Below are 22,673 nucleotides of genomic sequence, written 5' to 3'. Positions count from 1 at the left end.
GTGACGGAGTAATCTGTAGCGCTGCTGTTTCCTATTAGTAAACTAAACTCCCAGCTGCTTTTGTATCCATCTGCCAAAAATATAGAAATAGTCATCAGTCTGCCGCGCCCCTCCCCTTCCTGCTGAGCAAATGAGGCAAGGAAAGTTTTCAATCTTTTAACTACGCTAGGCTCATGCAAAATTTGAAACCCCTATCTGCTGCTGCCCCCGCCCTGATCTCGGATTTCCAGGACACTGGCCAGGACCCCCACCCTGATCTTGGATTTCCGGGACACTGGCCAGGACTGAGGCATGGAGGGACATCATTCAAAAATTTTTGACTGTCCCTGGCAATCCGGCAATCAAACAGAGGGAATTGTTTTCTCTCAACAAATATGTTACTTGAGTGTATAAACACAATTATCAAGCGAAATCTAAATTAGACTGATCTGGATGAAGACAATAAGAGAATCCATGAGCATCAGAAAACTCAATAAATGTTGGAAATTCTTAAATGCCCATCCTAGGGCTAACAGTAACCCCAGTAAGTGCCTGGTCATACCCAGGGGCGGACTGACCATTTGGAAACCCAGGCACTGCCCGAGGGCCCGGGGTCAGTAGGGGGCCCCATGAGATGCCCCTGGTACCTTTTTCATAGGCTTTTTTGAGTTTGGGCAAGGACACATGGGTCCCATGATCCCCTATTCCCCGGGGGCCCCATGAGTTGTCAGTCCACCCCTGGTCATACCGGTGCAATTTCAGGTGCGATCTGTTAATTAAAATTGCACCTGAAATTGCATCTAATGAATGTGAGTGTCAGTGTCCTAACATTTGCGATTTGCTGCAGCGCAATTTCTAAAGTAGTTCTTGCATTCTTTTTTTTGCAGTTTTGTTGCTATTTCACATACATTATTATTATACAGGATTTATATACATAGAATATAATGTAAAACGCACTGTTTGAAATTGTTGAAAATCTTCACAAGTAGGAATAAAGTTTTCAGAAATCGTATCTGAAATCGTGCTGAAATTGCACACAAATTGTGCAATTTTACATCACAGCAGTGTGACTGGAGACTAAAACCTGCTGGAGAGTTTCATGCCAGCCATAAATGATGCTGTTTTCTTTCCTGCAACCATGGGTCGCAGTGCATGTTAATGGGGGAATCCCTCCTGCGGAGCTATTGTATTCACCCGGTGGGGGTAAGTCAGAAGAACACAGTGAATATTGCTAGCAGCTAAAGCCGCTGGCAGTAATCGCATGAAAAATCTGATAGGCTGGTTGTACCCAAGTCATATAACAATTGCACTGGGTACAATCATTCTATGCATAGATGGTTCAAATCTCAGCCGGTCCCTGCTGACCTGGCCGAAATTCTAAACATCTATGGGTGGCTTAATACTTACCTAAGTCCAGTACCCAGGTCTCTTGTGGTTCAGGAAGGGGGAGCCCAGAGATTAGCTTTAACTCTTTCATTGCCAGAGCCATTTTTGTGGTTCGATCATTTTAGGCTTAAAGTTTGCTTAAAACCCCCCAAAAAAGTATATATTTTCTGAAAGCAGAAACCATGAAGAATAAAATAGTGGAAGTTTCAGTTTTTTGTTACATGATATTAGAGCCACGGTTTATCAAAGGCAAAATTTCAGTAACAAATAAAGTAAAGTTAATGGATAAGTTCATCTTTTAACAAAAAATAATAAATGCAAATTTTTTTGCAGGTACAAAATGTACGTTTATTATTTTTTGTTGTAGGAACCTGGATAGCATTGCACCAGTGATCCGCAGATCACTGGTGCCATTCAGGTCTCCTGCAGACCTGTCTGTATATCTGCTTGCCCATATGGGATATACAGGCAAGCAGATATACTGACAGGAAGAATCAATGAACTACCAGGGCGATGTGGTAGTTCATTGAAAACTACAAGCCGATAGCTACTAAGGCTGTCGGAACTTGAATTTCATTCAATTACAGAACTCTGTGAATGAATGATGCAGCCATGTGGGGGGAACTCCACTCATATTGCTGTCACAGGGAGGGAAGGGGATCAGGCAAAGGCTGCAGCATTAGGAACATGTTATATGTTCCACCCTAAAAACAGGTGGAACATGTAACATGTTCCCAAAGGTGAACTCCATTAATTAATTAATTAATCTTTTAATTTTAGGGCACACAAATGAAATAAATTACCCAATTGCTGGTAAAATATAGAAGATAAGGTTGCTTTGAGTAAATAAATACCCAACATGTCAAGCCTTAAATTTGCAGTTAAATGGCAATAAACTTTGGTACCCCAAATTTTCCATTAGTTAACCATGATTAGTGGGAATGGAGACATTTCACTCACTCTGGCATGGCATTTAGCACAAGTCTAATTAATTATAGATGCCAAATTGTGCCACGCTCCATTGTTACCAATATTTTGCAAATTATAAATACATATATACGTGCCCAAATAACAATTTGTGCAATATTCATGTGAATCCACTACAAAAAACACAAATGTCCATATATATAACAAACAGAAATGTCCATATATAATTCTTCAGAAGTTTTGTGTTCACTTGAAATATATAAATTCAATGCTTCTTAATTCACCTCTTATGTGAATATACTTTTAAATACGTGCACCCCCACCGGATGTGCTCTCACATCAAATATACAACCAAACGTTAAGTGAGGTCATATAAAGCCTGTGTCCCTTTAATTGGACCAAATGTGGATGAGATGGTGTCCTGCTGAATGGGATTCCATTCACTCATCAAGAGGAGAATTAAGAAGCACTGAAGTTATATATTTCAAGTGAACACAAAACTTCTGAAGAATTATATATGGATATTTCTCTTTGTTATATATATGGAGATTTTTGTTTTTTACAGTGGATTCACATGAATATTGCACAAATTGTTATTTGGATACGCATATATGTATTTATGATTTGTAACATATTGGTAACAATGGAGCACGGCACAATTTGTCATCAATATATTACACTTTGCTTCCAGGTTCTTACCAGCTAGGAGAGATCAGTGAATGGAGTTCATCCCCCACCTCAGCTACCTGGTTACACCCACCATACCATTCCGGGTCCACAAATGGGAGTGCAGAATCAAAACAAATATAGAGTTATCTGCGCCACAGGTGTATAAATAAAATATTCCCCAGCAAGCTGCTCAATATGTTCAGTTTTTTCCATAGTGCTGCTTATTTTTTTGGTTATTTACAATAGGAACCAGAGCAAAGAAACATGGTGGGGGCGCACACAGAGGGGTTGAATCCTCCAGGGGCTGTTTGAAGTGATCAGGTAGCTGCACAGTTGCCTGATCGCTTCCATCTGACAGCCAACAGTTGGCTAGTCATATTTACACAGTGAGGTTGATTTACTAAAACCGGAAACTGCAAATTCTGGTGTGGCTCTGCATGGTAGCCAATCAACTTCTAACTTCAGTTTCTTCAATAAAGCTTTGACAATAAAACCTGGACTGTGATTGGTTTCTATGCAGAGCTTCACCAGATTTTGCACTCTCTCATTATAGTAAATCAACCTCATCGTGTTTAAAACTCCCTGCTGCTTTCGACATATGCCATGCATTCATGGCAATGAAAGGGTTAAGCTGTATGTCCAGCCAAGACTTTTTCATTTAGTTTTAGAGTATGAGAAGAGTAGGACCCCTGTCAAGTTTTACTGTTATCTGGGGCTTCATTAAATAGATTTCCCCTCACTTACTGTCCCAGTGACAACAGTTTTACTAGGCAGGAAGTAAGGAAAACTCTCCATAATCAACAAAGAAATACATTAAAAATATTAGAAGGGTAAATGAAGGCCAGAACCCCCAGCAGGTTTTTATTACTGTCTCACGCCCTGACCAGTGAAACCATTGTGACTGTGACAGTAAGTGAAGGGAAATCCCTCAGAGCCCCAGATAGCAGTAAAAACCTGACAAGGGTTCAGATCTTCCCACTATATCTAAAGTGAAAAAAATGCTTTAAAAGACCTTATTATGTCAGAAGTTTTTGCTTTCTGCCATTACACGGCAGTGCTCTGTGCTGGAAAAGTGCCAGCCACAATCCTCATCCTTGCCCAGACTTTGCAGATTAGGAAAGAAAATGTCAGTCCAGATCTGTTGTTGAGTGCTGATTACTGAGTGCACCTTGTCTAAGTCTTATGCCTATTGGACTGCACAGTCACATTTAGAAATCCTGCAGAACTGCTGTAACAGGAAAATGCAAGTAAGACTATAAAAAAAAGAGATACAATGCCTGACTGATTGTGTATCTATTTTGTAGGCTTCAATTAGGCTTTTAGCTTTAACTAGGCTACTTTCGCATTGCTCTGTATGAAAAACGCATCAAAAACACAAGCGTTTTTGCTGCACCTTTCCCATGTTGCAGTAAATTTAGCACAATGTATTTTGCATTTTTAATGCATTTTTACAACGTTTGTACTGCATTTTCCTCGTATCGCTTCCCACTATTCTAATGACATTTTCCTGCAATTTCCAGTGTGTCTATTGATTTGACTTCAATGTGACTTTAGAAGTTCTCAAGCCCAGGTTCACAGAATTGCATGACAAGGGAAGTCATATTATATTCCGACGTCAGTGCGACTTCAGCCCCACAGACTTCTATGTTATTCCACAGCAGTTGCATCAGAATAGATAAGAACCCTCATCTTTCCTCCTCGATCATCCTTGCTGCCTAAAGTGGCAGAAGTGCCTGAAGTGGTTTTGAAAGATCATTCAAACGAAGGATCGATCAATCAAAGGAAGGAAAAAATGACAGAAGGAAGGGTCAATCAACCAAAGGTTGATCAATCAAAGAAAGGGTCAATCGAATACAGAAAGGAAGGGTCGATCAGTTGCTCGATCGATGGAATGGTTGATTGATCAAAGGAAGAGAGAATTGATCGATGGATGCCCCCCTTGTCGATTGAAAAGAAATGAGAGAAATCACGCCCTGCCACTGTTCATAATGCTGACTGCTCAGTATCTCATGACTGTTGGCCCATGTTTACCATTTAAATTTGTATCATCATTCTCTACACAACTCTCACCTTGTGCCACTCCATAATAGCAAGTGCTAATTCTCATTTTCCTGTAGTAGTAGTAGATTTGCAGAATTAACATTCTTTTGTTTAACTTGCAAAAGATGATTGTGTTTCATTTTTGTAATGAGTGCCCATTACTTTTTCCATGAAAATAAGCTAGTATTTTGTTAAGATTGTTTACTTCATTCCAACTTTTTGTATGTCATTATACAATGCACGTATGAGACAATCAAGGGTAAGAACCACTGCTCTAGAGGCAGATAACTCCATCAATATAGTATACAATCTAACTGTAATGATTGCTAGAAAATGATACATAAAAGCACTGTTTTGGATTATTATCAAAACCCCAGCTCTGTAATTTTTTCGCTGCTATATTGTTAATCAGCATGTCACATTCTTCATAACATTTAATTTGTAATTAACATTGCCTTTCTTTGTTAACTTACTTGGCTTCTCCTGTTTAATATGATCTGAATCTATGTGTTGCTTTTCATACATTTCAAATGTCTGGTTTATGTTTCCACTTGGCTGGTTATCTTCTGCATTGGATTCCTTGGTTACTTTATCCTCAAAAGTCAGTTTGGTGCATCCATTCATTTGATTTTCCTTTTGATTGACATTCTCAAAGGCTGATGGACACTCTTGAAGTTTTTCTTCTGAAGTGTGAAGCTGCTCCAAGACAGCCTGAGCTATTGGTATCATCATGGCAGTGGTGGCTGTATTACTGATCCACATGGACAGGAAAGCTGTAACCACCATGAACCCCAGAAGCAACCTGGAAACAAAAGATGTTTTTATGTTTTATTATATTTTCAGTTTGTTGTGAGTGAACTTTTCAGAATACAAAATGACAAAGGTTACAGTTTGAAGTAATTTAATTTTTAGCCCGTGCTGACTTCTGTTAAAATAGGATATTTCAATTCATTGTAAAGTCCCTCTCTTGGAGTCCATTGAGGGACATGAAGTCTTGTACTGTCAGGTTTTACTGCCGTCTACAGGATAAAAAAGGATACATTTTTTTCTCTGTTGCGGGACACGGGAAATTTTGTACTGTCAAGACATCCAACAACAGTCCACTCAACTGAGGGGTGGGCAAGAGCAAGCTAACAGGCCCACAAAAAAAACAACAGAACAAAGGGACTTCCTGCTATTTAAAGAGTTGCATTTCCAATTTGCATCCACAGTCAATGACCAGTCCATGGGGTTGTTTTTGGGAAAACAGCTTGGATGGTGATAAGGGAATATGGGATGCCCAACTTGACTTATTAGAACAATCAGAGGACAAACTTCCTTGTCTATGTATACAAAAATATGCAGATCCTGGACTGTACTCCCTCCAGAGTGGCATCTGTCTCTAAAAAATCAATAGCAAAGGTTCCTCTTTTAGGAGCTCTGTGTCCCCTGGGTGAAACTCACAAAGTCCCAATACTTTGCAGAAAATACCAGCCCACCTGGCTGCCTTGTAAAGTGTCCCAGAGCAATGGATTTAGGTTATCTGGGACAATAATAATAGGTAAACCACCTGCGCTACTCCAACTACACAAACTATACACTAAACAAATATATGTATCACCTAACTAAAACCTGAATGTGCTAATGAACAATGAAAAAAAATGGTGTTGCGCTCCCTAAATGGTATCTAAATAAACTAAATACAACCCATAAATATATACATTAATCCAATAATCTTATGCATATAGACATAAATAATAACATGTGACACTTAGATCAATAAACATACGTGAGTAAACAAAAAACATCACACGATGACATAAATAAGTGAAAACTAAACATGCATCCCCAAAAACCGGGAAAAAAACGTGACTTCGGTCACGAGTGAAGTGATAGATGAATGGCAGAAATTGTGCCTCAATAGAAAGTGCTGTGTAAAAATAATTCACAACAAATGTGAATGCACTAAAGTGATATGGACAGGATAAAACCTGATAGCAAAAAACTAATTAAAACCACATGACCTCCTAACACATCAATGTGTTAAATCAAAGTGATGAATGAAAACCAATTATTGTCTAACTGGTGTGATACACTCCCTAATTGGGATAAATAAGTGTGAACACAAACACATAAAAAAACAGTGTTACAACACCATAACAGATAGTGAAAGGTAAACTTTTCAAAGAAAACCACATATTACTGAAAAATGTGCCACTATATCATTCATCTATAAGTGTCCCCTTGTGCACTCTTCAAATGAGTGAACTACATATATTGGTGATGACGTTGATATAAGTGAAAAATCGGGATCCTCCAATGGCTGGATTGCCCCCTCACCTTATTGTAGCGGTCCAAAGGGCCAATGAGCCTTCAAATTGCCAGGTATATTAATACGACCCATCCACATCAATGATTCAGGTTAAGCAGTAATGGTGGTATCCCCCTTCACATGCAGCACTGAGAATGACTCATCTAGATATCAAAGCTTCTCACATCAACAGGATGCTAAACTCAGCCAACTCATATATGGATTGAAAACAAGAAGAAACTCCCATAGTGTAATACTGTATGTTTAATATCACAAAAGTAAACCAGCAAGTAGCACACTCACATTTGCATGTTCTAAATCAAGCTTACAGAACTTCATGTATATTGCTGGGTGTACTCTCTGGGTGTACAAAGATGGCGCCTCCGCCGGAAGTGACGTCAGGAGGCGCCATCTTTGTACTCTAAACTGTTCAAAGGAGGTTTTAGAAGTGCAGAAAGAAGCAAATTCAGATCCCATGGAGTCACAGGGGAGCGCACTGGGAGAGTCTCACCAAGAATGGAAAGCCAAAGGCCTTTCAAATAACATTAGAAGCACAGAAACCTGATCCTTGTTAGTGCTAAGGGCTAGATGTTGCTCCAGACCCATCTGCAAAAAAAAAAAAACAGGATCTCACAGGAAATTCCCTGGGGTGAAAGTTTGATGCCTTCCATGTGCAGTAATAGACTAGCTTTTTGCATTTTAGGAATAATTGATTCAGAAATGCCCCTGTCACTAGGAATTTGGGCTTCAACAGCCATATCTCTAAAGCTAGCGATTGTGAAATAGGTGTTAAATCTGTTCTTGAGATATAAATTTCAGTCTAGAGGATCACTGGACTGCCACCCATTTCAATCCTGCAAAGCAAAAGGGGAAAGAGTTTCAAGGGAGGAAAGGTGTAGATTAGAATATAGTAATCCCACTGCTGCCTTTACATGTAAACAAATCTGCCAACTTTGCTCTTGACCCTTCAGGCCTGGGGTGTAAATGGTGGACAAGGCTGGAAAGTGAAGCTGCCTTAGCATTGTCCAATTAAATCTGGATCAGATGCTCATGCAGCCTGGAGATTCAGCAATAAAGGTCTGGTACATTTTATTGCGTGGGGGTCCCCCCTTAATACCTACCTTAAATCCTTATTTAGGATAAGAGCATAGTATAATTGAAGCGAATACCCAAACACTTTGTTTACAAACAGTACAAAGCATCTGGGAAATGTAATTTACTGGCAACCAAACATTTTGATGATCCCTCCACATGCCATACGTTGAGACAGCGGTGCGTTTCACACACTCCATAGAGTATGTACACTCTGCAAGCCGACTGTTGACTTTGTGATGAAAATTATTTGGTGGCTATATAGCTGCCCAGTTGCTTTCTGTGACCCCTAGAATTGTGCCTCCCTACGTGATCACCCTTGCCATGATTTCTGGCCTCTACTGTCCAACCTGCGGGCCTGGGACCTGCATAGAGGGTCCAGTGAGTAGCTGTAAAGAACCCGGAAATTGCGTGTATAATTCTGTTGTCACTTTCTTTGGTTGATACAGCCAGGAAATAAGCTAGTGGACTATGATCTGTGCTTCATTAGCTTCAATTGAAGACAGCTGGGACATCAGAGTTTTAAAAAAAACCCTGATACCACTAAATCAAAATGTCACAAATAAATTATATCACATATTGAACTTTTTGTCTCCTATGCAATATAAATTAAGTTTTAGTAAGAAAATATTAAAAAAATAAAGTTTCACCCAAGTACCCTTTCCCCACAAAAAACATTTTGAGCTCAGGCAAGTTTAGGACATCCCCTAAGCATTTTATTTAAAAGAATTTAGCATTTTTAAAGTTTCACATTAAGTATTATTAAAAGAGCTGATCCCCATTTTTCTTTTTTGCAATGGTTCATGTCCTCTGAACCAGTGTTCAGCTCCTTGTGACCGTTGTTTGAGAATTCTTTACCTTTTAGCCTTGAAAATGTCCCTAATACATTTTAAAGATTCAGTTCCTTTTGACTTTGATGGGGTTCAGATTTACATTGGAACTTTTGTATGGTTTGTAAAACATCTGACGTTTTGAACCCAGCTCATTACTAGCTAGCTTAGGGGTCAGTACCTTGGTGAACACCGGAGGTGCAGAGGAGAGGTCAAACGGCAATGCCACAACCTGAAAGTGTAGAGGACCCACAGCAAAGACAAGGAATTGCTGATGAACTGGAAAAATGGAAACATACAAGTATGTGTTCTTTATGTCCACAGAGGTCACAAAGTCTCCCTGATGAAGGGAGGCTATGGAAGGTTTGGTGGATTCCATGTTTAATTTTTGGGCCTAAATACATTTAGGGCCTTGAGATCCAGTGAAACTCTAGCTTGTATATATTTATAGTGCCGCGCTCCTATTTTAAATCCTTAATCGTAAAATATCTCACGCTTATAAATGCATAAACTAATGCATTAATCAATACATAAAAATTGTGACCAAGTTAATTACTGTGACTTATAAATAAATTAAAAATAAATATACATAAATCAAAACCATAATATGTGCTAATACATATCATATGTGATCAATCAATATTTGTGCAAATTCATTACTGGATGTGCAAATACAATCAATAAAGTGCATAAATAAAGTCTTTTATAAATATGTGCAATGTGCAGGTGAACTCCTTATTCCCTCTCTCCAGGTGCCGTGTAGTCTCAATATGCGCTCACCTTAATATTTGCCTAAATAAATTTAGGCAAATAGACTTTTAATCCTTCCAGGATTGGTGGGATAGTGCTCATATGTTAAGTGTTCCAAAAAGAGGATGTGGATCTGTTACAATCCTCCTGTGCTCTCCTCTTTCTCCATAAGGAGCTGCTCATGAATGAGTATTAGAAAGATCTGTGAGAATCTCCCATTTCCCCTGCTGGGGACACCTCTTCCTCGTATCCTCCTTTCCTCAGTGTGGGGAAATACTGAGGAAAGGAGGATACGAGGAAGAGGTGTCCCCAGCAGGGGAAATGGGAGATTCTCACAGATCTTTCTAATACTCATTCATGAGCAGCTCCTTATGGAGAAAGAGGAGAGCACAGGAGGATTGTAACAGATCCACATCCTCTTTTTGGAACACTTAACATATGAGCACTATCCCACCAATCCTGGAAGGATTAAAAGTCTATTTGCCTAAATTTATTTAGGCAAATATTAAGGTGAGCGCATATTGAGACTACACGGCACCTGGAGAGAGGGAATAAGGAGTTCACCTGCACATTGCACATATTTATAAAAGACTTTATTTATGCACTTTATTGATTGTATTTGCACATCCAGTAATGAATTTGCACAAATATTGATTGATCACATATGATATGTATTAGCACATATTATGGTTTTGATTTATGTATATTTATTTTTAATTTATTTATAAGTCACAGTAATTAACTTGGTCACAATTTTTATGTATTGATTAATGCATTAGTTTATGCATTTATAAGCGTGAGATATTTTACGATTAAGGATTTAAAATAGGAGCGCGGCACTATAAATATATACAATTGGATAATAGAAACACAATTAAGTGGGTTTGTGTAAGTGCCAGCGAACCTAGCACATTATACAAGCAGATAACTGTTAATATTTTATTGAACACCTCATTCATAATAGCTCACAAGTATTCACTTTTTATAAACTCTAGCTTGTAGCTCCTGGAAACCACTACCTGCACCCAAGCATCTTAGATGCAAGCTATCCATGTGATTGCAAAAGCTAACAGATATCTCCCCACTTTGAGATGTCTCCATTTCTCATGCCAAAGATACTTCTAAGAGCTTGAAAGACTTGATCCAATATTTGTAGGTGGACTGGGTGCCAGACTTGGAAGTTGAGGCCATGAATCTCTTCTAATGGCAATAGACCAGTCAGCTAAGATTTGACAGACTAAGGTCACAGTCATGAAAGGGTGCAGTGCAGGACCTGTTAGGGAGACGAAGGCTCCAGAAAGGGCCCCCAGTCACTTGTTAAGGGGGTCCTTAAAGATAGATGCATCTTCCTCTGGAACTGTGGATGCTTTATCAAGACATAATACTGTTCGATCCACAAAGGGGGGCAGTCCAGCTATGGTCTGTTCCTCAAATTTTAAATTAGTGCGTACCACATCAATAGGCACTGAAACAGTCCCTTTCAATTTGGGAATAATGGCAGAAGACAGGAATAGGTTCTTCCATCAGTGACTTGAAAGACACAGTAACAGACCTGGTCCTAGTGGCTGAGAGCAAAGGCCTGTAATGCTGTGGGCATATCCGAGAGAAATTCTGCAGGAGAAGGCAGGGGAGTGTGCCTATAGACTGTACATTCAGAGTTGGCAATCATTAGTGCTATTTAATCCATAAAATGACTGCATTAAAGTCCTCCCTGAATAGAACAAAATGTGACCATGCCTGGTGGAGCGAATGAAAGACTTAAATGATACCCAGTGGTCCTAGTAAGGTAACTCCTGGTACTCCATCCACACAGTCTGTCCACAAAGTGAGTCTCCAAGGTTAGCCGAAAGAATGCCAAAGGTCTGGATCTAGAAAGAACTCCATGGCTAAATTTTACTAGTACACACCGGTCTGAAAAGCACCACAATACAGAGTCCAATGCCCAAAGTTTACATTCCAGGTTAGCTCTGTATTCCAGTCCAGTGGGGTCCAGGTATGGCACTCCAAAGTCAAGTTTGGGAAAGGCTGTTTGGGAAAGTTGCTTTTAGATACCATGTCATAAGCAACATAATAGGAATCTAATATGTAGTAGCTGGTTAAAAGGTTAGACTTTTATCAGCAGAGCAAAGACACCCATCTTCCTAGGACGCTAGCAAAACACAGACATGCTGATAGTCGGAGGAGATAAACTGACATGTTCGCAATTTTTTTTAGTTTGCTGGCGTCCATACCTCCTGTAGGTGGTAGCATAATCCAAAAGTACAAGACTTCCTGAAAGAAATAAGAAATACATAACTATATTATGCTGCTTTACCCTTCTGACATATATGCTAAAAGGTTAATGACAAGCTGGCTTTTTATATCTCTAAGGAACTCCAGCAGTGTGATCTGTGCATAGGAACTGATAAATCTGCCCACCAAAATGCAGTGGAAAGACTAAAACGGGGGTATAAAGTGAAAGTGAGTAATTTCGGACGTCTTGCACATTTGGTGGTAGTGTCCGCAATTGATAGGCTTCTGGTCTAGGGTTTTTGGTTTGCTGCAAATGCTATTTCATATTACAGTCCGTAGGGATGCAAGGGTGGCCCTCCTGCATTGCCCAATTTTGGGTCTGTCTAGATCTCAGCAGAAATTGGCATCCTACCTATTTATTTCGGCAAAACGTGCTATAGCTCAAGCTTGGAGAACCCCTTCGGTTGTCTTCCAGGGGGTGAAGACCCGGATGAATGCTAAGTTGATTAATGAACAGATGTCTAGCATTCTTAATGATTCTCATTCGAGATTCCTTAAGGTTTGGGAACCTTGGATACGTTATTCCTTGCCATCCCTGCCTCCTACTAGTTATGGCCTCTTATAGTCGTTGCCTGTGCTAGCCCTGGATCCATGATTCTTCTAGTTTTCCATTCCTCCATGTTTTCTTTCTTTTTCCGATAATATGATGGATTGCTGCTGCTATAATTTGGTTCGGCTTTTTGCCGTCCCTCCTTGATGTCATTGGACATTCCGTTATTTGGCTAATACAAGTCAGCAGACTGTATCTGATTATGTGTTATTGTTCTGCTCTGCCCCTGCGTGGGCGTATCTTGAGCTTGTTGTATTCTTAAAACAAAACTTTCTTAATAAAAATATTGAAACAGAAAGTAAGTCATTTCTACAGTGGGCACACACATGCATGAAATGTTGCTGATAGGCAATATTAGCAATTTCATTTTTGGTTTGTTTACACATCGCAACTTATACTAATTCTTTAAACCTATCTTTTTGACCAGCAGCACACGACACCCACAACCTTGCTTCTGGACTTATACAGGCATTCACATATGTAACTCACAGGGCTGGCTTGACTCCAACAAGGAGCAAAACCCTTAGGGCAATCCGTTTATGCAAATTCCATTTCTCTACTGTTATGGCCACTAGTAGCCCACCGATGAAAAGCATGTTGGTGTCTTTCAGATACTGGCTGCAGGCCTGAAATGAAAAGGACCATAAAGATAATAAAAACATGGTTAAACCTTCAAAGGGAGACCCCCCCCCCCCAACCAACAAGAAAAAATGTAGACATGTGAATCTCAGAAATCAAACTTTTACAGCTGCCACTAGAACAAGAGGTGAGCGAAAATTTTCCAAATTTCTCACAGAGGAAATTTATACAGCTAGTGGGAGCTCTGTAGCAGTGGAGAGAGGGGTCGGGGATGGGGAAGGAACTTTGTAGTGGTGTTTCTCTCAGTGACACCACCAATGCAGGGACATTTTTTCCTTTCAGTGATATTATCAGCGCAGGGAGGTTTTTTCCAGTCACTGACACCACCAAAGCAGATGCATTTTTTTTTTCAGTGACACCACTGAAGCAGATTTACAGTACAACTACTGACTAAGGGACATTTTTCCCTTCCAGTTACACCACTGACTGAGGAAAATTTTTTCATTTCAGATACTACCAACCCAGGGACATTTTCCCTTTGCCACTGTTAGCCCCATATTGCGCACCAATTTTAAGGTCTTTTTTTCAGTTCTTTTCATGAGGCCTTATAGGGGGTTATGTTCAATTCCCAATGTAAAGTAAGGGCACAACTGGCCCACATCTTACTTTGGATCCGCTCAGTACATAGGCTACTATGGGCATAGGCTTATAACATTACACTGTAATGCAGCTGGGACCAAAAACTAAATTTGTATTGTAAGAAGAGTATAAATTGAAGTGCCACACCACTGCTAAGAGGTCTAGATACAGCTTTATTCCATTAAAAGTCAGGGATATAGTTTGAGAAGTAGCCAATGTGTTTCAGTGGTCCAAGTGCCCCCTTTCATTAAAGCTTGACTGACAATAACGTGAACAGACCAGAAGTGAACTGGACCTACAATGGTATTTATTCCAGTGCAAATTAAAAGCAAAGGCCTAATCAGCAGCAATATCCACTTGACCTCCTGTAGATTTACCCCCCTTCATGACCAGGCCATTTTTTGCTATATGGCACTGCGTTACTTTAACTAACAATTGCATGGTCATGCAACAAAATGTATATCATTTTTTCCCCACAAATAATGCTTTCTTTTGGTGGTATTTGATCTCTACTGGGTTTTTAATTTTTGCACTATAAAAAAATAACCAACAATTTTGAAAAAAACCCCAAAAACAATATTTTTTACTTTCTACTATAAAACATATCCAATTAAAAATCTAAAAAAATCTAATTTCTTCATAAATTTAGGCCAATATGTATTCTGCTACATATTTTTGGTAAAAATAAATCCCAATAAGCATATGTTGACTAGTTTGCGCAAACGTTATAGCATCTACAAACTATGGTACTGTATATACAGTATATTGGAATTATTTATTAATTTATTTATTTATACTAGTAATGGCGGTGTTAAGCAACTTATAATGGGACTGCGATATTGCGATGGACAATCTGACACTAATTGACACTATATGGGAACCAGTGAAACTAATACAGTGATCAATGCTAAAAATATACACTGTCACTGTAATAATGACAGTGGCTTGGAATGGGTTAAACATCTAGGGCGATCAAAGGGTTAACTGTGGGCCTAGCCAGTGTGTACACAGTGTGGTGTTTTTACTAGGTAAAGTGCTGGATTTTATTCCCTGCTCAGCAGGGAAAAAAACACAGCACCTCCCTGCTGACAGGACACAGCTCTGCCTTATTTACAGAGCTGTGTTCTGTCTCTCTCCTAGGTGATCCGCGTGTGCGGTCATCCAATGGCCAGCACATGCTGATCGGCTTCTGCTGTGACTAATTACAGCAGAAGGGGCGCACCTGGAGTGCGCACGCACCATAAACCAGGATATGCAAAATCACTCACATACACACACACATATATATATATATTATTATTAGAATACAGGATTTATATAGCGCCAATTGTTTGCTCAGCGCTTTACAATATAACGGGAGACAATACAGCAACAGTACAGATCAATACAAGAGGGATAGGAGGGCCCTGCTCCTCGGAGCTTACAATCTAGGAGGGAGGGGCTAGTGGTACAAAAGGTAGTAACTGTGGGGGATGGACTGGTTGGAAGAGTAGAAGATTTCATTATTAGCTGAGGGCAGGATAGGCTTCCCTGAAGAGATAGGTTTTCAGAGATCGCCTAAAAGTGAGCAGAGTAGGCGATAGTGTGATAAATTGGGGTAGAGAGTTCCAGAGGATGGGAGAAGCTCTGGAGAAGTCCTGGAGACGAGCATAAGAGGAGGAGACAAAAGAGCTAGAGAGCAGGAGGTCTTGCGAGGAGCGAAGAGTACGGTTTGGGTGATATTTAGAGATAAGATCGGTGATGTAATTTGGATTTATTAATGGCTTTATACGTTATTGTTAATGTTTTGAATTTTATCCATTGGGCAACGGGAAGCCAGTGGAGGGATTGGTAGAGAGGGGTGGCAGATACAGAACGGTTAGTTAGGTGGATGAGTCTGGCAGCAGCATTCATTATAGACTGAAGAGGGGATAGCCCGCGATGAGGTAGGCCATGTATGATTTTGCAGAGAGCAGTTGCTCTGTAGCAGCACATCTGCTATAGGGTGGTCAGGAAATTGATATGGTGCAATATATATACCTACAATGGATTAACTATATTTATTTATTTCAAGGACATGTTTTAGGGTGCACATGCAGTACATCCTTGATAAAGTGGACGCTGATCCTGGAAACGCATTGGATAGATAACCCAATGATGTGTGCCTTAGTAGTCCTTATTGAAAGATGACACCAGTGTAGTTAATACTTTAAGGTTTTTGAATCAATACAGCTTTACATATTTTTTAAACAATTTCGTTGTTATGAGTTAATTATCACACCCAAATATCCCTGCTAGACTGTATGAACTTTATAGTAATATCACTATACAGTAAAATGAAAATACTGTTGTATACCGCTGTTGAGTCCATGATACCCATCATAGGAAATAGAACAACTGGAAATAGTGCAGTGACAGCAAGCGGGAGGGCCTCCGTGCACCAGAATAACGCCATTAGAACAATCACATATCCACAACTTGCTTCCTGTGAAAACACGTAAGAGAATAATACTTTAATTCAACATTATTTTCTATAGCATGCTTCTGTAATAGACCATAAAAATGTTGATGGGAACCTATAAGGCCTCTTTCCAGTATTGCTTTATAAAATATGAATGTAGGGATCAGCCACTTTCATAGATGGTGCTTTTATATTTTTGTGATTTGTGGGCAGCAGCTAGGCTGCAGCCAGCATAAGTGTTTCTTTAATTCTGCTTCATCCTAATGATGTTGAACCTGATTTAGCAATCTATATCAGAAGAGTCAACTTCTAAGTGTAGTGGTTACACTCAGAGGGGCCGCTTGGTATGACGGGTTCTCTATTCTTTGCCATGACTCTGAGAACTGCCTCAGCCCCTCCTTGACACATCTGATTAAGTACTGAAATGCTGCAAGCACCCAGGAGCTCAGTTAGTAGTGTAATAACCACAATTGTATTAGCATATAAGAAATGGGCACTAAGCTATGTAGTAGTAAATAAAATAGGTATATTATCACCAAGCAAAATAAATGGCAATACACAGAAATCTATGGACAGGAAAATGAGTCCGTTAAATGCAACAAACTAACTCAAGCGAATACCAAGCTTTATTATGGCAGTCAATCTAGATCATTGTGGTACTAAGCAAAACTAACCTAGTATCAGCAGCACTGGAAAAGAGCAGCATAAACCATGAACCATATAAATAATGAACCAGAGAAACAGTAGGGAAAAGTCTCCCTCTGCAATAAATCACTAACAGGTGTAATAGCGTGCATTCCTTAAGTGTTGCCCTGAGTGTAGGTGTATGTATATTTCCTGAAAGGGGTACCCCTGGAAGGTGATTGTACAGTATCTGGCTCCTGACCGGCAAACTTCAGCAGCTAACGGTAGAGCCCAACCTGTACGGTGGACCACTTTGATTACTGTCTCTTTAATGCTACACGCAGTGATCAGTTTGGAGCTATAGGCAATTTAGCAGTTTATTACCAGAGGAGACTGCCTAACAGTAGTATAATAAGCACAGCTGAAACTGCTCACCAGTCCTGGCACCCAGCAAACCTTGCCCTGAACACTTGCGGCCAGGTGGGGTAGAATAGATGGGATGATGGTCATGTATTCCATGTTTTCCAATTAACTAGGTGCCAAGTCTGGGAAACATAAGAGGCCTACCCCGGGATGGGTTCTTCTGGGCTACGCTAGTTACCTAAGATGGGATCACTTTACTTCACACACATGGGGTACCTTTACTCTGTGCCATTTTTGCCAATTCCCTGGGACAAGGTTGAGGTTGTCATCAGGGAATACTCGACCTTAAGGTGGGCCTCTACTCTGAGATAAATGTTCACCATGTACACTTGCACAACAACTGTTCTCCAGTTAACTCTCGGTTCCCTATTTAAATGTACATCTTCCCACTGTACCTCTGTACAGGATGGGGACCTCTGCAGTGAATTTTCTCTCCTGTTGCTCTAGAAGATGGACACAGTGCCGACAACATCTCTCTTGTGGCTAGAAGCAATTTCACCTAAAACAGGTACATGGTACGATTTTACCTTCCGTTGCTCATGGCAACCACACATATAACTTGCATCAAGGTAACTCTTAGACCTTAGTGTAATAACTCTTCATACCCCATGTGACAGTGACCCAGGCTGTAGATGAAGTGTGTGATAGCGCCAGTTACTTACAATGCACCCTTTTAAAGGACTTCAGAACAGGCAGAAGGCAAAATGTAGCTCTTTAATTGAATTAAAGTGCAACATTATAAAAGAGGTCAAAGCAGACAAGACAGTCCAGCAGAACTTCAATAAAACAGTCAACATCCTAAGTCCCTAGTCCCTGCTCCTAACCAGGCTATGTGCTGCCCTGGCGTACCTGCAGAGTTAGAGTCCAAATAATTACAGAGTCCATTAAAGGCTATTCTCCAACAGCTGGTGTTTTTGGGGTGAACCCCAAGATTTGATGGCTTTACATCTAGGTAGTGGAAAGCGACATTCTTGTACTTCTCCTGCGTGCAGGTTTCAGATCCTCTGTCTTACAGGGTTCTTTCTTATGGGCTCTCGGTTCTCAGCTCTCCTCGGGGAACCAGGAAAAAGGCAAGACAAAAGACCTCAGACTCGGTCCAGTGGACCCCACCAAAAATCAAAGAACCAAGAAAGGCATTAACCACTACCCTCCTGACATTAGCAATGTAGCTCCGCCCTACGCATTTCATCATAGGGCTTCCAGGACGTTACCGCGCATCACAAACTATGGTGCTTGTTCATTTTGTATACCGGACGGTATTTTAAATGCGATATTGGTTTTACTAATATGTAAGTGCAATACTATTAAAGAAGTTTTATTATGATTTACACTATGTGGAGCTTATTCTCTCCTTCGAGCCATGGAATGGAAGAGTTGTAACCACATATTCTATTGCGGAATCCTTTCCCTGCTTGTTTGGTTCATGGTTTGATGTGGAAGGAGGTCTGGCGGAGTTTATGATACATAAATGCCAGTTTTGACTTCTCTGGTTAGAGGGTCAAAACCTTCTGATAAGTGCATAATTACCCTACTACTTTTACGGAACCTGTTTTGTTTTATAAGATTTTCTTTATTCACAGTGGATACACATTTGGACTTTGGATCATTTGGACTGTTCTTATCAAAATTTATTTTACAGATGTTTGTCAATTGTTTTTATTGAGAATTTTACAAATAGGTACAAAAGTAAACCAGTATATATTAGTACAATAATCTGTAAATAGTAACAATATATAAGAAAGCAAACAGGACATAAGGAAACAGAATAAGATTCTAGTGACAAGTCAATGGATTGACAAGGTGCGCCGTGACACCATGGTAGCCATAGGGTGAGTACTTTTTCATATTTGCATTTGCTGGAAGCCATCATAAGCTCATAGGAGCAGTGTTTGTGAACTAAAGCAAGGGCATCAGACACAGTAGGTGGTCGAGAATTTTTTCAGGATCTTTTGATGCGAAGTCTGGCTGCCAGAACAATGTGAGTGATAGAGTGTGTGACGGAAGCATAGGCAGGACAGAACACGCAGAGAAGATAGGGAACCCACAAAGCTTTATTGAAACAACAAAATGACAGACACTCAATGGGGAAATGGCAGGGAGGGTGATGTGTGCGCAAACTAGGGACGATTCCAGGCACGGGGGGTCTTCTCCAGCGCGGTGGCTTGTACGGTCTTCCCCCCCTTTGGACTGGGGTCTTCGGCAGCAGGCGAACAATCTTCCCCCTAGGCTTGGGGGGTTCCAGGCAGAACCTGGTCACGAGGTTCACATCTCAGCTGAGCTCCCTCCATGACTGCACAGCGGATTGGAGACTCGGGCAACAGGCGGGCAACCTACCCCTGGGCAGGGGTCTCGGGGACTCAACGGGACTCTAGCTGTGGAGTCTGGCCAACACAGCTCCCACCCTGCTTTCTAGGGATATCGGGTTCACGGGGACTCAACGGGACTTTAGCTGTGGAGTCTGGCCTCAGCACAGCTCCCACCCAGCTTCCTAGGGACAACAGGCTCACGGGGACTCAATTGGAGTCTAGCTGTGGAGTCTGGCCTCAGCACAGCTCCCATCCAGCTTCCTAGGGACATCGGGTTCACAGGGACTCAACGGGTAGCGATGCCCAAGCACTCAGGGGCATCACAGGTAGCTATACTCCGGGCACGCCATGGGGCGGTTCAAGTAAGGGTACTCTAGGCGTGTAGTAGGGCAGTTCATGACCCGGGTTGTCTGTGCGCACAAGAGGGACAGCTCAGGACACAGGTAGTCAGTGCACACAGAAGGGACAGTTCAAAACACGGGTGGTCGGTGCACACAGCAGGGACAGTTCAAAACACGGGTGGTCGGTGCACACAGCAGGGACAGTTCAAAACATGGGTTATCGGTGCACACAGCAGGGACAGTTCAAAACACGGGTGGTCGGTGCACACAGCAGGGACAGTTCAAAACACGGGTGGTCGGTGCACACTGCAGGAACAGTTCAGGACACGGGTAGTCTGTGTGCACAACAGGGACAGTTCAGGACACGGGGGAGGTCAGTGCGCACAACAGGGACAGTTCAGGACACGGGTAGTCTGTGCGCACACCACGGGCAGTTCATGGCTTCTAGGGACACTCACGGTAGGCGACTTGCAGACGCTCAGCAGCAGGCGGCTTCCAGGGAGGTGGGCGACTTGTGGACGCTCAGCAGCAGGCAGCTTCCAGGGAACTTCACAGCAGCCGGCTCCTCCAGAGCCTAGCGATCAGCAGCAGGGGCCCTCATGGTGGCCGGCTCCTCCAGGGGCCCAGCGATCAGAAGGCAGGGGCCCTCACAGCGGCCAGCTTCTCCAGGGGCCCAGCGACCAGCAGGCAGGGGCCCTCACAGCGGCCAGCTTCTCCAGGGGCCCAGCGATCAGCACCAGGGGCCCTCACACCAGCCAGCTTCTCCAGGGGCCCAGCGATCAGAAGGCAGGGGCCCTCACAGCGGCCGGCTTCTCCAGGGCCCAGTAACCAGCAAGCAGGGGCCCTCACAGCGGCCAGAAACAGCAGTGGGGGTCTGACCTTGGAAGAGGGGGTCATGCAGAGCTGCGGAGACTCCCACCCTGGGACATTCAGCGGAGGGAGCAAGATGATTCCAGCAGTGTGCACAGGAACAAAGAGAAAAACTGCTTCCTGTGCCAGTCTATTTAAAAGCCATGTGGGACGCTGCTGGGTTGCCTCGGCAACGGCCGGCCTAGCACCATTCATGGAAACTTACAAGGACAGAGGAATGCGCAAGGGGGGAGGGAGGGGTGGAAGGATATGGCTGAGTCACAGCAGGCAAAGGGGGGTGAGGGAAGCATGGGCACTCTGTGACAGAGTGCTTAGCATAGGGATTAATAGTTTCGATATGTAGGTTCAATAATGCTAGGTCTGGGGTTGAGGGAACATGAGTCTGCAAAAGAGTAGATATAATTTGGAAAACTGTGGACCAGAAGTTGAATAGGAGTGGGCAATGCCAAAAGATGTGAATATTGTCCCCAGTTTTCCCGCAGTTCCTCCAGCATAGAGTGGAGAATTGTTTGTTGAAATGTGCTATTCTGGCAGGGGTGAGATACCATCTGAGGGAAAGCTTTTGTGTTAATTTCCAAAGTGCAGAGCAGCAAATAGATTGGTAAATTGATTTTAATGCGCAGGTCCACTGTTGCTCAGTGTATGTGATAGCAAGATAATTCTCCTATTGGAAAAGTGGCTTGGATTTGGTAAATGTCTTTTTTTGGTTTAGAATAGTGTAGAAAAGTGAGATACCTTTGTTCATTATAGGGGTGCAGAATAGGTAATACCATGCGAGTTTGAGAAAGGTGAAAAGAGGACAGGATTTTTTAGAGAGGCAATGAGATACCCTAAGATATGTGAAGAATGATTGGGGAGATAATTGGAATTCTTGCTGGAGTGAAGTGAATGACTTGTTTGAGAAGCTGGTAAAGAGATCATGAATGTGTGATATGCCGTGGTTGGTCAGTTGGTGCAGGGGAATGTCTGGGGTAAGATGTGTTAAAAGTTTTAGGGGAAGCTTAGGCATCACTGCCTGTGTGGGAGGGCAAGTGGCATAGATTAGTGCCTTCCATATGGAGACTGTTGCTAGGATAGGAGGAGGGAGAGTAGTTGATAGCGGTATTCCTAGAGGTATTCCTAGTATCCATGTGCTCATGTTGCCCCCCTCATGTAGGAAACAAAAATATATTCAAGATTGTTAAAGTATACCTAGGTGCAACTCACTAAAAGCAAATTTTTTTTTTTTTTAGTGAATATAGTGGAGAGGGTTTGGAACCACTGCTGGTATTTATTGCTGTCTGTGTTTTATTAACAAACAGAACAGCATTTATACCATTTGTGCACATGAGAATAGTCCCAGTGGAGCCTACAGGCATCAATAAGGCTACTAGATCGTTATATGATCAGCTCCTATGGGGCTCAATCTCTAGAAGCAGAGAGTAAATCCCCACAGCAGCAGCTCACCAGTCCCAGCAATTAGTCCGCTCTCTGTTCTGCACTTAGGTAACTCTGGCTGTCTACACCCCAATCTCAGCACTCTGAATCCCGCTTAGGCCCCTATATGCAGCAATGATGGTGCATACTGGACAGCGATGTGATCTTGGATCTCCCTCACAGTAAAAGAAAGCTGTGTCCTGTACAGCTGAGAAAATGCAGCTCTCTCC

The 22,673-nt window shown here is 41.8% G+C and overlaps 1 protein-coding gene across 1 annotated transcript in view; it reads right to left on the bottom strand.

Annotated features, from left to right (window-relative positions):
• LOC149457442 (solute carrier family 13 member 2-like) overlaps positions 1 to 22,673 on the bottom strand; it is a 73,026-nt gene that overhangs the window by 33,996 nt on the left and 16,357 nt on the right. The window contains exons 2-4 of the mRNA XM_089683810.1: positions 16,359 to 16,487; positions 13,295 to 13,431; positions 5,475 to 5,803 (exon numbers count right to left, since the gene is read on the bottom strand). Of these exons, the coding sequence (XP_089539936.1) occupies positions 5,475 to 5,803; positions 13,295 to 13,431; positions 16,359 to 16,487 (595 nt within the window). The remainder of the gene's footprint in view (positions 1 to 5,474; positions 5,804 to 13,294; positions 13,432 to 16,358; positions 16,488 to 22,673) is intronic.

The sequence above is a fragment of the Staurois parvus genome, unplaced genomic scaffold (assembly GCF_062004578.1).
Source record: "Staurois parvus isolate SC_StPar_1 unplaced genomic scaffold, SC_StPar_1.0 ptg000321l, whole genome shotgun sequence".
Lineage (NCBI taxonomy): Eukaryota > Metazoa > Chordata > Amphibia > Anura > Ranidae > Staurois > Staurois parvus.
The sequence above is the reverse complement of the archived record's forward strand: the minus strand, read 5'-3'. Positions and strand labels throughout refer to the sequence as shown.